The sequence below is a fragment of the Diabrotica virgifera genome, chromosome 1, assembly GCF_917563875.1.
Source record: "Diabrotica virgifera virgifera chromosome 1, PGI_DIABVI_V3a".
NCBI classification, from domain to species: domain Eukaryota; kingdom Metazoa; phylum Arthropoda; class Insecta; order Coleoptera; family Chrysomelidae; genus Diabrotica; species Diabrotica virgifera.
In genome coordinates, this window is record NC_065443.1 from 312,678,851 (window position 1) to 312,693,596 (window position 14,746).

Below are 14,746 nucleotides of genomic sequence, written 5' to 3' on the forward strand. Positions count from 1 at the left end.
ATTTATTGACTTTGAGAAGGCCTTTGATCGAGTACAACATCACAAATTAATTAAAATATTAAAGGATAAAGGAATCATAGAAAAATTATACTGGCGTCACACAGCGACAGCTTGCATAAATGGAAAATCAACAGAAATATGCAAAATACAAAGAGGTGTCAGGCAGGTACATGTAATAATAATTATTACATGTACTTGCTCTGGGCAATTTTCTTTATGACACGGTGACAGGAAAATACAGCGTGTTTTATATGTTCGTTCATGGGTATTCTTTCATTTTTCCGACTGTAACAAACTATGAAATGTACTGATTAGATTAAATTAAATAATAGTTCCTCTAATTTTAATATTGGCACTAAATCGCTCAAATTCTGATTATCCATAAAGAAAAACATCTTTTGTGTAAAGAAAATATATTAAAGTATAAAATATTATGTCGTAGGGTCGTCGAGTATATTTATCTTCGGCCCAGACAATTTTTTATCGGCTGCATCCCAGAATGTTTTTCAAAACTGCAATCTCGTCCCTTCGGCAAATTTTGTTTTGTCAGCGCCTTATCCATAATCCACGGCAGCTCGGAGAGTTTGTCTAGAATCAAATTGCGGAGGCACAAAAGAAAGTTGTTGTTAAATTATCCGTATATATAGAGAAATCTCGTTTATGTAGAGATGATGTCGGATATTTAGACCTGTTTCTTTGAATATAAATTGCTCTCAAAATAATCCAAAATACACTAAGCGCCAAAATTAACGCACCACCTTAAAAATGGGACATTTTTAATGTCTGATATTTCCTAAACCTGTTGTCCGATTTTAGTGATTTTTTAAATATTTTATAGCTTTATTCTTCAGGAATATCGATGTAATAATATTGTTGCTAAACAGATAAGTGTCATTGTATATCGGGTGTAACAATGATAGTGTGTTTTTTCCTCAAAGTTTGGAACACCCTGTGGAATATTCTAGCGTATATAAAATATTGAAATTAAAACTCAACTAGAACCTTAGGTTATCTTAACATTTTGCTTTTTGATTCATTCGCTTATGTTGGATAATAAAAAAGTTAGGTACTTTAACAACTGGCAAAGTTTTTCATCAATACAGGGTGTTTCTAGATAAGTGCGACCAACTTTGAGGGGTAATTCTGCATGCAAAAATAATGACCGTTTACTTTATAAACATGTTTCCGCAAATGCTTCGTTTACTAGATACGGGATGTTAAATTTTTTCTTACAAACTGACGATTTATTTATGAAATTTAGTGGGTTTTAAGAGGCAGTTATTGCGCATTTTTTGACGTACAACTAAGAATTTTATATTCACCATTGGCGTGCATACGGGTCATATAACCCGGTCATATTACCTGTATGCACGCCAATGGTGAATATAAAATTCTTAATTGTATGCCAAAAAATGCCCAATAACTACCTCTTAAAATCTACCAAATTTCATTTGCATATCTCAACCGGTTTTAGAGCAATAAATAAATCGTCAGTTTGTACGAAAAAATTCAACATCCCGTATCTCGAAAACGAAGCATTTGCGGACATATGTTTATAAAGCAAACGGTCATTATTTTTCATGGCGAATTACCCCTTAAACTTTGTCGCACTTTTTTAGAAACACCCTGTATTGATGAAAAACCTTGCTAGTTGTTAAGGTACCTAACTTTTTTATTATCCAACATAAGCGAATGAATCAAAAAGCAAAATGTTAAGATAACCTAAGGTTCCAGCTGAGTTTTAATTTCAATATTTTATATTCGCTAGAATATTCCACAGGGTGTTCCAAACATTGAGGAAAAAACACACTATCATGGTTACACCCGGTATACAATGACACTTATCTGTTTAGCAACAATATTATTACATAGATATTCTTGAAGAATAAAGCTATAAAATATTTAAAAAATCACTAAAATCGGACAACAGGTTTAGGAAATATCAGACATTAAAAATGTCCCATTTTTAAGGTGGTGCGTTAATTTTGGCGCTTAGTGTATTTTTACTTTCTATTAGCTGCATACTTCGTATCTTCGACTTTTTTAGCTGCATTTTAGATGTCTACTATCGTTCAAATTATACAAGAGTTAGCACCTCTCAATAGCAATTATTGCAATTAATGTAGACGTTACAAAAAAGCTTTTTCAGAAAACCAATGATGAAACTATATGAAAAACAACTACATGGAATAAAATTTAATTCTCGATTTTATTCTCATATGAAATACAAAAGTGCAGAAAAACTATAACCTATAAAGAAATAAAATAGCCAATTAAAATCAATTAAAGAATATTTCTCCAAAATTAGCACAAAAATAATAAAAATCATTATGAGGAGTGCAAAAAACGGCAAAAAATTTATACAGAGTGGGCAAAAGAAAATAGTCCACCTCGATATTTGGCATTATTTATTAGATTTTCAGGAAATGACGAAATAGGTCGGTTTTTTGATCTATGTAAGGAAGGCACATTTTTACGGTACATACATCTATTATTTGTCAACCCCCTTCCTTCCAGACCCCGTATTTTTAAATAAGGAACAAGGGTCGTGTGCTAGCTCATTTGAAAAATTATTCAATGCTCTATTCAGTAATATAAACATTAACATAATTATTTATACTATAAGAAAAAAATTTTTAAATTAAATTAATTGACGCGAAAAGAAGAATGTATGTAATTTATTCAATTCAAAATACATTATACTGCTGTCAAAAAACAGAAAAATGTTTTTTTGATAAATAAACATTGCTTTTTTGCTTAATTTTAATGTTCAAGCTGCCACCCATCTGCCTCTTGGTAGGTTGAATATTGAATTTAACCCGGGAGTAGTCGCGCTCACTTCTGTAACGTCGATAGTCGCGTGTGAGATTTTATCTCAAAATAAGAATTTAAAACAAATTTTTATTTTGTACTATTTTTATCTACTTTTTATATTGAAAATGTATATTTCTAACAATTTTATTAAAAAAACCTGTGTTAACGGCCACCTGCCAACATCGGCCACCTGTCCTAACGGCCAGTTTAAAAATTTCCTAAACCAATTATATGTAGACTACAAAAACTGGCAATACCGTCCACCTTTCTATATCGGCCAATAGTTCTTTCATTTTTAGTGGCCGTTACTGACAAATTTTACTGTACAGTAAAACCTGTGTTAAGGGCCACCTACCAACATCGGCCACCTGTCCTAACGGCCAGTTTAAAAATTTCCCAAACCAATTATATATAGACTACAAAACTGGCAATAGCGGCCACCTTTCTATATCGGCCAATAGTTCTTTCATTTTTAGTGGCCGTTACTGACAGGTTTTACTGTATTACGAAAAAGGATGAAAGGTGAGATTCTATCTAACGGCGCGACTACTCGCGGGTTAAAGCTAATTGGCTCTCCCCAAAGCCATAAATTCCACAAAAAGAAGAAGAAGAAAAACAAAAAATTCCTACGCATTACTACACCCTTCCTCGAGGCACTTACGAAATTTTTTCAAAATTGCAAAATTTTTCATCAAGTTATCGCGAAAAAGGATAAAAATTGAGATTCTATCTCACCGCGCGACTACTCGCGGGTTAAGCAACAGACAATGTTTATTTATCAAATATACATTTTTTTTCTGTTTTCTATCAGCAGTAGACTGTATTTTGAGTTAAATAAACTGCATACATTCTTCTTTTTGTGTCAATTAATTTAATTCAAAATAATTTTTCTTGGATATAATTTTAATTATGCCAATGTTAATATTACTGAATAGAGAGTTGAATAACCTTTCAAATTAGCTAGCACACGATCCCTATTCCCTATTTAAAAATAAGGGGTGGGGGTCGACAAATGACAAATGTATGTACCGTAAAAATGTGTCCCCCTTAGATCAAAAATCGACCTGTTTCGTCATTTCCTTAAAATTTCTTGGCAAACAAGACTGAAATGAAATTTTTAGTTACTAACAAAAAATACACTGTCCAAAACGTAACTGTATTAAATTCATTTTCAACCGGAAATGATAATAAAATGGTTATACAGTGCTAGTCAAAAGTCCGTACCCCCCTCTTATCTTTTGAACGGTTTTACCTATAATAGTGAAATTTGGATGGAGGAAATTAACTGACGTAAGCTTCTTAACTAGTTATCACAGGTGACGTAATAGTGACAGATGACGTTACAGAGCCACTGTGACCGATAATTTTAAATGGGACCTTATGGCAAGTGATACCTCGTTTGAAAGGTATTCAAAATACCTACTCAGCCATACTAATTTTTTTGTGTTTTAGTTGATTTTGATTTTGGTGAATAAATTAAATAAATATAATATTGTAGCTTCGCATTTAATTAATAAAAATTCAAATGTACGCCTATGGTTTTTTTGTCAAAAAAGTTGACGTTTTTCGATTCTCTAGTAGTTTTTACGTCAACGTCAACCTTTTTGACAAGTAATCATAGGCGGAATTTTGAATTTTGAATTAATTAAATGAAACTACAATTTTATATTTATTTCATTAATTCGTCAAAATTAGCTTAAACTTAAACAATATTAGTATGACTGAATAGGTATTTTCAATACCTTTCAAACGAGGTGTCACTTGCCATACGGTCCCATTTAAAATTATCTGTCACAGTGGCGCTGTAAAGTCATCTGTCACTATTACGTCACCTGTCATGACTAGTTAAGAAGCTTACGTCCGTTTATTTCCTATCTCCAAATTTCACTATTATAGGTATAACCGTTCAAAAGATACGAGGGGGGGTACGGACTTTTGACTAGCACTGTATAGCAAATATAGTCTCCTTTTCTTCCTCTTTGTTTCGTAGAAAATGGTCCTGTTTATCCTATTATCACAGCTCTTGTGTTTTTAATGTCCATATATGACATGCCACCCTTGAGGGCATTCCTAGTGGTATTTTTTTATTGGATTTATGTACTTTTTCCCATTTCGTGATTCTTCCTGGACCTGTTTGTTTGGCATGATCTCCTAATTTACGGCGTCGTTCTCATTCCCGTAATTTATCCCCATTCCTCATTATATTACTTAGTTTCTTAGAACTCTGATTTCTGTAATGCTCATCAATATTTTGGCGGGGTTTAATCTCTTGTGTTTCCTACGTATGTTAGTACCGGCATTACAGATGCTTTGTGTATCCAGATTTTGCTCTCTGTGCTCATTCACCTATCTGTTTCTTCACATGACATCCTAGAGAATTATCCCTGACAGAATTAACCCTATATTCTGGCTCCCTTTTAGGCAAGTTTTCTCACTTCTTCTGCAGTACCCATGCGTATCAGAAGATTCCAAGATATCTATTCCGAGGTGGTTGAAATTCATGACTTGTTCTATTATGTGTTCTTCTTCTTAAAGAGCCGTCTTCTCAATGGAGGTTGGCTACTACAATTGCAAACTCTTCTCTGTCTTCAGCTGTTCTTATTAACTGTTCAAAATTTAGCCCTGTCCATTGCCGGATATTTCTAAGCCACGATAGTCTTTTTCTTTCTAGTCCTCTCCTTCCCTCGATCTTTCATTTCACTATAATTTGAGCATATTGGTACTTATTATTTCTTAGTATGTGGCCCAGGTATGATGTTTTTCTAACTTTCACTTCGTTGAAAAGTTCTCTTGCCTTGCTTATTCTATTCAGCACTTCTTCGTTTGAGATATGCGATGTCCACGAAATTTTGAGAATTCTCCTCTAGATCCACATTTCAAAGGCCTCCAACTTATTTATGGTTGATGTTTTAAGGGTCCATGTCTATACTGCATAGAAAAGAGTCGACCAGACGTAGCATTTGAATAAACGTAGTCGAATTTCGTGATTTATTCGAGAATCACAAAGCGTGATTCATGTGTGAATAATGTGTTCATTAGGTTAATAGTTTGTATATCTTGGCTATAACTATTGACTCTTTATTTTTTTTTGTCCGATACTTATTACTAATACCGAACATACTTTTAAACATAAATACAGAAATAGGAAATATGGAAGCAGAGACTAAAATGTCAAATTTACTACGATAATTAACACGAAGGCATACCAGGAAGAGAAAGAGGAAACTGAGAAATCCGGAAATTTCAAAAACTCAAATAAAATAGTTATTTATGAAGAATCATGCCTTAGCCGTCGTGATGCCTGTTGACGCGAGCCACGCCGATTCCCTAAATAGCAATGAGCTACTATGCTGAATTTCTACCGGCCAATTAAAAAATGTCAACAAAAGATAGGTAAGTATTTTCTTTGTAATAGATGATAATTTATAAATACGCCACATTTGTCCGTTCCTATTCATTCTTTCATATTTTCAATTGTATTATGTAGTATATTTATTCAATTGATGGATTCGACCGTTACTTGATGGAAGTTCATTTTATTTAATAATAAAGCACTGAAAACATTTGATTTCTATACTTCCACAAAATTTATTATAACTATGTGACTACAGCTGTTTCGGCAGAGTGCCTTTCTTAAGTGATTTAGTTTACAATGGTTTGCCTATTTAAAGTTTTTAACTGAAGAGGTTGAGGAGTGCTGTTTGTCTCGAGTTGGTCATTCATAATTATATCTGCATTTTTCAATTTGTTAATTTCCATAGATTTTAATAAAAATAGCTTAAGGCCTTTATTTTGAATATGCAGAATTTGAAACTCTTCATTAAAAGAATGATTATGATCTAGAAGGTGAAGTGCGTATGTAGAAGTGTCTGTTTTTCTATTATTGAAACCATTTTGTGTTCTGCTATCCGTTTGTCAAAAGTTCTGCCAGTTTAACCGATGTAAGTTTTCGGACAGTCACCACAAGTTAGTTTGTAAACACCACTCTGCAGTTGTTTTCTATGGGCCATTCCACGAGCATACGCCTGTTTTGGATTACTTCGACAACCAATATTTTACTATGCAACATAAAAAGCACGAAAGTAAATGGCGCTAATAATTATTCCAATAAACAACAATGTAATTTGCAATTTACTTTCGTTCTTTTTATTTTGCACAGTAAAATATTCGTTGTCGAAGTAATCCAAAACAAGTGTATGTTCGTGGAATAGGGTATAGAGTATATTTATTCAACTGCTCGCGATTTAAATTAATTAAGCAGCTAATTTAAATAGTTTCATCAATATTAAGATACGTTATAAAATATTAAATTAAAGAAATAACAAAGTATTTTAAATGTAACAAGTTTTATCATCTCTACATTTATTGTGATAATACGACAACCGAGAAGAGCGCCAGTATCATGGAATCCGATAACTCCTTTCTTCTCTATAACCTATCGTAAAATAGGAGCTCGGATTTGGCTTAGAGTCTATTATGAATATGTCTCGAATATCCGTAATTTTACTTAACAATGAAAGTTTTGGATTAATGCGGCTTCGTTTCTGTGAACTAGGATCTGAAAAATACGAAAATTTTGAAAATTTCAAACAAAAAATATATTTTTATATTATTCGTGTATATTTGTTTCTCTCTGCATTTTTTTATTTTCGTTTCTTTTCTTTTATGGTTGCACCCTTTTACTACTTGCCTCTTTAATAAATAATATCATGTTTTTTTGTGTAAAATCTGTCAAAATATCAATAGTATAGCAGAAAGCTATAAAAAAAATTCAGAACGTCATTGCGGAATAATTGAAGGAAGCACAAGAGTTGTTGAAAATTTGTTTCTAACTCTATCGCTAGGTAAATTTTACCTCCTTTCTAATTAAAGTAGTTAAAAACACTAATTTACACTCCAAATTCCCGACAAACTTTTAATATTCACTTGCCATAGTAGCACACTCCACAAGAAATAATTTACATAGAGCCACGAGGAGAAAAGTTAAGAGACTTATTTTGGACTTCTAGCGGACTCGCGCTTGCCGAAAAGAGATTATTTACATATTTTTACCTGCACGGGCGTCCTACAAATCAGAAGGGGTTACGGTAATGCATCAATAGTTACTCTAATTTAAAAAGTGGATCCTTTTTCTTTTTCTAGTTCCCTCTTCACTAACGAAGGTTGGCTATAACCATTGCAAATTCATCTCTCATCATCATCAACAACAGCTATTCCATCCATCGTCGGATATAATCCTCCCTTAGGTGTGTCTATTCATATCTCTTTGATGTTTTTTACATCCATTCGCGGTCAGTCATTCGCTTGATGTCATCAGTCCGTCTTGTTTGATCGTGTCCTCCATTCTTCCTATGTGTCCTGTCCAGTTCCATTTTAACATGGCAATCACATCTGTTACTTTTGATCGTCTTCTTATCTTTTCATTGGACTTAAGATCACTGAGCTTAATGGTGAGCATTCTCTGTTCCAATGATCTCCGAGTCAGTTCAAGTTTATGTAGTAAGCTGTTGTTAAAAGCTTAAGTTTTAGTTCCGTCTCTCAGAACTGGTAACACGTACCAATCAAACTTTTTTACCTGTAAAGTGTTTTCTACCCATGATAACGAACATCTTCTATTTGCATCAGCTTTTAGAGCCTCAGCTTCTTAAAAAGCAGTGGTACAGAAGGTGCGTAAGATTTATTCCATACAGAACAAGCTGAAAATGCATTATCATAACGAAAACTTTGTTTATTTACGTATTTTAATTCATAATATGGAAAATTGCCATTATGAAAAATAGTTTAGAATTAATAATTATGTTTTAATGTGCAATTATATCATTCTACTTTAAATGTTATGAACTATAAAGGTAGTTTACTCTTGATCGAAATTCATATTTTTTATTTACCTCGTATAAAATTAATAAAATTTTATATATTATGTTGGTTGCATCATAAATCTTAGAACATGAAGAGCTTTTTATGAAGAATAACTTTTCTTCGTCAAATTAAAAATAAATGAGTTATAAATGAAAATGTTGTTGGTATCCATAATTTGAGAAAAATCTTCAAATATTTTTTTCCATTAGAAGGATGTAATTGCACATATCAGACCATAATTTTTTTACCAAACAATATTATTTCATATACTGTCGGTTCGCTAAACTCAGACAAAACTGGCTAGTGATTTTAGTCAATAATTTTGCCAATTTGGCAAAAAAAATAATTTCTAATTAGTTAATAATTACTAAATAATTAGTAATTTTGCCAATTTTGGCAAAATTCGCAAAAAACAAAAAAAGTACCTACTAAACTCACTAGCCAGTTGTGTCGAGTTTAGCGAACCGACTATACAGAGTGTCCAGAAACTCTACTGACAAACGAAGACAGGAGATTCCTCAGATAATTTTAAGAGAATTTAACCAAATTCACCTAGTCCGAAAATGCTTCCTAAGGGAGCTAGAGCTCTTTGAAGATGGCGTCTTGTAATTTGTTTTTCTTAAACACCTCCAGGACGCTTTTAGTTAGAAAAACGAAAATTGGTACACATCTTCCAGAGATAAATCGATTCCATCCATGGTGGCGTTCTAGTACTAGTGATAGGCGTCCGTTTTTGGGTGGGTCAACAGTAATTTTATCGCATAACTTTTGTTGTCTTTAACTTTTAAGCACTTTTGATACTGGATTATTAAATTGTGAGGTATTCTAGTACTAAAAAGTACTCCTGTTTTAAGTCGGTAGGACAAACCGTTTTCTAGAAAAATTGATATGAAAATTTTTCGTTTCCTGAATTTGAAAAAAATTTTGAAAATTAAAAAAAAAACGGTGTATTTTACCAATTTTGGTCGCAATTACACAAACACTTTTACATTTCGTTAATTTAATAGTATCAATAATTTAGTTATCTATTTTATTAATTAAAACTGTTAAACATCATACGGACTTTTATTACGATTGTCTTTAAAGAAACCTACATTTTATTCCCTCTCATAACGTGTCCGATATATTCTTACTTTCTTATCTTAATCGTATTCACGATTTTCTTTTCTTTTTCATCTTTCTGAGGACCTCTCGTTCGCTACCACTGTTTAAATTCAAATTATATTACTCGCTTTTTTCTTATGCTCTTCTCTCATTTGGGATTTGTTTGGGCATTTTAGCACCTTTGAAATTTCAAGTGGTAAAACTTTTTTTCCATCAAGCGGCGAGGCTGTTGAAAAAGTTGGTAATATACTACCCCGCATTTTTTGAGTTGAACATCTAATTTTGGTCCGTAAATTAGGGATGCTCAATCTTTTACTTTTTAGGTCAAAACTGAAATTTACGTTATTTGAGAAAAACATATTTTTAAAATATTGTAGCGTTTTTTAAATAAAATTCCGTATTGAAATAAGATCGTAGGTTTACAATAATTGATTGTATCTAGTTTAGAGATTTTGAGATGTAAATTTTATCTTATAAAAAAGAAACTTTACCAAATTGAAGTAAACCTAATAAAGGAAACAAGGCTCTTGTTTTTCTTTTTTCTTTTTATAAGCAATTCTGCTTGTTTATTGGCGGAATGGAACGCTGTCACTTCATCGTTTTCGCGTTCGCGTCAGCCGATACTTCCACCCATTGGTGATTGTCAAAATCACTATTTATAAAGAAAATACCCATCATGATAAAATACTTTTTATCATGAGCTATTTGTCAGCGACAAACTGGGACAAACCCATGGCCCAAGAAAATCAAGTCTGGGACTACCCCAAGGTTCCCCATTAAGCCCTATCCTCTTCAACCTATATTGTCTTTCCCTGTATAATATAATCCCCTCTTAATGCAAACTAATTCAGTATGCAGACGATTTAGTTCTTCTGATTAGAGGGAGTGATATTAATGAATTGGTAATTAATGTAAATAAATTCTTGATTCAGATGGAATCATGGTTGCTAGACCACAATTTAAATCTATCCCAGAACAAATCTTCTGCAATATTATTTACAAAAGGAAACACGAAAATCTCTCCCCCCAACGTAATATTTTCTAACCAGAATATTGGTTGGGTGGATTCAGTCAAATACCTGGGGGTAAATATTAAAAAAAACTTAAAGTGGAATTCGTATGTAAACTCAATAGAACTAAAAGTAAATCGTGGCCTGAATGTGATGAGAGCTCTTTGTGGGACTTATTGGGGAAGTGATCCAAAAACCTTACAAATTGTAAACAATGGTCTGATTCAGAGCCATCTGGACTATGGCTGCCAGGTAATTTTCGATTGCCCAACTTTCTTAATTAAAAGATTGGAGAAACTCAAATACAAAAGTATCCGAATTATAACTGGATGCATGAAATCTACCCCAATCCATGCTCTCTTAAATGAAAGTGGTCAGGTCTCGCTTAAATCTAAATGGGAATGGCTTAGCTCTATATTTATATTAAAAAATTTAATGTTAATTGGCAAACCAATTATTTCCGCTCTCGACCTGTGAGACTTATCAATTAAAAGGAACCAAAATAATTGAAAAAACAGAAATATTCCATTTCTAGTGCTTTTAAAAAACAAATTTAAAAGTACTTATCCCAACTTATATTTAAGTGACTTATACCCATGCCATAACTTTAAACTAGACCATCAATTATCAACAATTCCAATCATAAATATCCAATCTAATCGTTCAGATGAACTTGCCTCAGTTCAACTCCAAAAAATAATTCTAAATAAACCTAGTCACACCAAATTCTTCACGGATGGCTCGGTTGATGGTGAAGGATCAGCAGGCTTTGGTGTCTTTAGCCCAGAGATCAACTATTCTTATACCAGTAAACTACCTAAGTATACCCAAATATGTATGGCTGAGATTGTCGCAATTAATCGTGCCCTCCAAATTATTTTGAAAAATGGGATTAAACAGGCAATCATCTGCTCGGACTCTAAAAGTGCCATACAGAAAACAGGCAGATCAACCTATTCTATGGAAACAGAACATTCATCGTTCATGACCAAGAGAGTCATCATCGAAGCGAAAGAAAATAACGTTAATATTAGTCTGGCATGGATTCCAGGACACTCGCATATTAAAGGGAACATGGTGGCTGATAAACTAGCTAATATAGGTAGAACCTTAAATGTAGCTGCTGGTATCATTCTTCACTATTCCAACTTTCTACCAGACTCCAAGCATTTTATCTGGAACCGGTGGAAGCAAGAATGGCAGGGGAAAAATCGAAATAATTCATTTTACTCTAAAATTGTAGGTCAAATAGATAAACTCCCCTGGTACCACAATTTTGCATACCAAGACAGAAGACATATAACCAACATTATTAGAATGAGGACAGGTCATTGTGCTACTCCAGTTCACCTATTCAGGATAGGAGTAAAAGACAACCCATATTGTGACTGTGGCCAAGTTGGGTCCTTAAATCATCTGATTTTTGAGTGCCCTATAAATATGTCACCCAATTTTGACCTATATAAAGAATTAGCTAAAACAAATATCCCTACCCCCATTGAAATTTGCCTAATTATGTCCAACCTTAATCCACATAGGATTAACCTGGTCCTTAAATTCCTTTACTTAGCCAAACTTAACTTATAAATTAATCAATTCCCAACTTTTAATTAAAAAAATTATGAAGATAAAGACATAAAAAGATATTTTAACCCTTATGTTATAATATTGCCTTTCCTGTAGGGACTGTCTGGCCCTATAAGAAGATGTTCCTACTAATATATATTTAAAAAAATTGAGGCTTTAGCATATATATTTGGAAATATTCGATTGCCCAAAGCAAGACAAGAGTATTTCCCTGGTGTAAGCTGGGCGAATTATCCCTAGGGATATAACCCAATAAAGGAAGAAGAAGAAGAAGAATGATAAAATACTTAAAAACATTTTTTCTTCTTTTTTAATCCAATGGTTTCCAGCCTTACAGTACTTGTCAAATTAAGTGTGTTCCGACTGTCAAAAAAAATAAATTATAAACAAAAATGACATTGTCACTGATTGTCATATTTACTTACGGTAAAAATCATACACATAAGAAATAAATTGGGATGTAAAAAATTCTTCATGGTTAATTCTCTAAGAACGAGATGTGCAATTTGGTTTTTAGATTCGCCGTTTGGAAAACGACATGTCGAAGCTTTCAGCTTCTTTCTGGCTGTATTTCTTGGATTTTCTATAAGGGTAAATTTGTCTTTAACTATAGTAGCGATGACTGATCCAAATGCAAACGAATACGAGCATATACCGGTAGGTAAAACATTTAATATTTTTAGCGTTAAGAAAATTATAAATAATAAACTACATTAAGATTTTAACGGTATGTAATATTGAGAGTTGCTTTGAAATACTCTTCCAGGAGGCTGGAAAAAGTATTTTCTGAGTCGAGTAGAATATCAAGGACATGTAAATCAAAACCAACATAGAATTACAATAGTAGGATGACCAATAAGATTAAGGCCATGGGTACATAATTCGCAAATATTTTACGGCTATCCCTACCTTTTCTGTCTTTACATGGCAAATTACGTTTAGTAAAATTCACACTGGTATGGATATGTACATATTACTAGAATGTCATTCTACTTGACAATGTCATCATTAATTTAAAGAGATGGCTTTTGAATGTTCTTGGATAACTGTTTTTTTTTTTTGTATAATTGCAAATTGTTGTTTGTTTGGGTTTATATGACTGCGGACACTAAATCCATTCGCCATAATTGCAAATTATTAATTCAGTTAATAAATGTGATAATTTTTTCACTAGCTATGTATTCAGTGATTGTAATAATTTATATGTACCTACAACAAAAACTAATACTCAATCGAGAAAAGAGGAAAAGCGTTAAAGTGATTTATTGTTAATATTGATTATATATTGTTACTATGGAACGCTTACAATTTTGAACATCTTTAGAAACAAAATACTTGGATCACAGAATATATCTTGATGTATTCTCTGCTTCTACCTTCCATAAATAATACACAATAAATAACTTTTTATAAAGTTCACCCTTTAAATCAATTATTTATCAAATACACTATACGCTGTGAGCTCGTACGTAGAGGGGATATTTATAAATTCGCGAACGCCAGTAGTGGCAAGTCTGTAAACGTTTACCGGAAATTTGACATAAATGTCAAAGTGATTAATTTAAAATTAAAATTAAAAACATTAATTATAAACAATATTAGTTGGTCAAAGCTGTGGTATATATTTTTACCTTAAATATACTTACGTTTTAAATCCTGAATTTACGTTTTTTTAATGTTCAGTAATATGTAATTATAAATTAATCAGCGCCATCTACACGATAATTGTGAAAGTATCCGAAGTAAGAAATTAATATTTCATCAATAGAACGTCAAAATGATTATCAAAATCTTAAAAACATCGAGTACAATTTAATTATTTTTTTGTGTTGTAAATATTAAGCGATAACAATTCAATAACAAATTTAAAAATTACCAGTGAAAGTTGAATTAGTAATCCGCCAGGAGCGACACCAGCGAAGCTCAGAGCGTATACACTGTGAGCTTCGCTGGTGTCGCTCCTGGCGGATTACTAATCAACTTTCACTGGTAATTTTTAAATTTATTATTTAATTGTTATCGCTTAATATTTACAACGCAAAAAAGTAATTAAATTATAATCGATTTTTTTAAGATTTTGCTAATCATTTTGATGTTCTATTGATAAAATATGAATTTCTTACTTCGGATACTTTCACAATTATCGTGTAGATGGCGGTAAGATTAATATATTAATTTATAATTAGATATTACGGAACATTAAAAAAAACTTAAATTCAGTATTTAAAACGTAAGTATATTTAAGGTAAAAATATATACCACAGCTTTGACCAACTAATATTTTTTATAATTAATGTTTTTAATTTTAATTTTAAATTAATCACTTTGACATTTATGTCAAATTTCCGGTAAACGTTTACAAACTTGTCACT

At 32.2% G+C, this 14,746-nt stretch overlaps 1 protein-coding gene across 1 annotated transcript in view; it reads left to right on the forward strand.

Moving 5' to 3' along the window:
• The first annotated feature begins 12,775 nt into the window (after positions 1 to 12,775).
• The window catches only part of LOC126886123 (putative inorganic phosphate cotransporter), a 29,750-nt gene continuing 27,779 nt past the window's right edge, over positions 12,776 to 14,746 (forward strand). Inside the window, exon 1 of the mRNA XM_050652971.1 lies at positions 12,776 to 13,031. Coding sequence (XP_050508928.1) covers positions 12,849 to 13,031 — 183 coding nt within the window. The 5' untranslated portion in view covers positions 12,776 to 12,848. The remainder of the gene's footprint in view (positions 13,032 to 14,746) is intronic.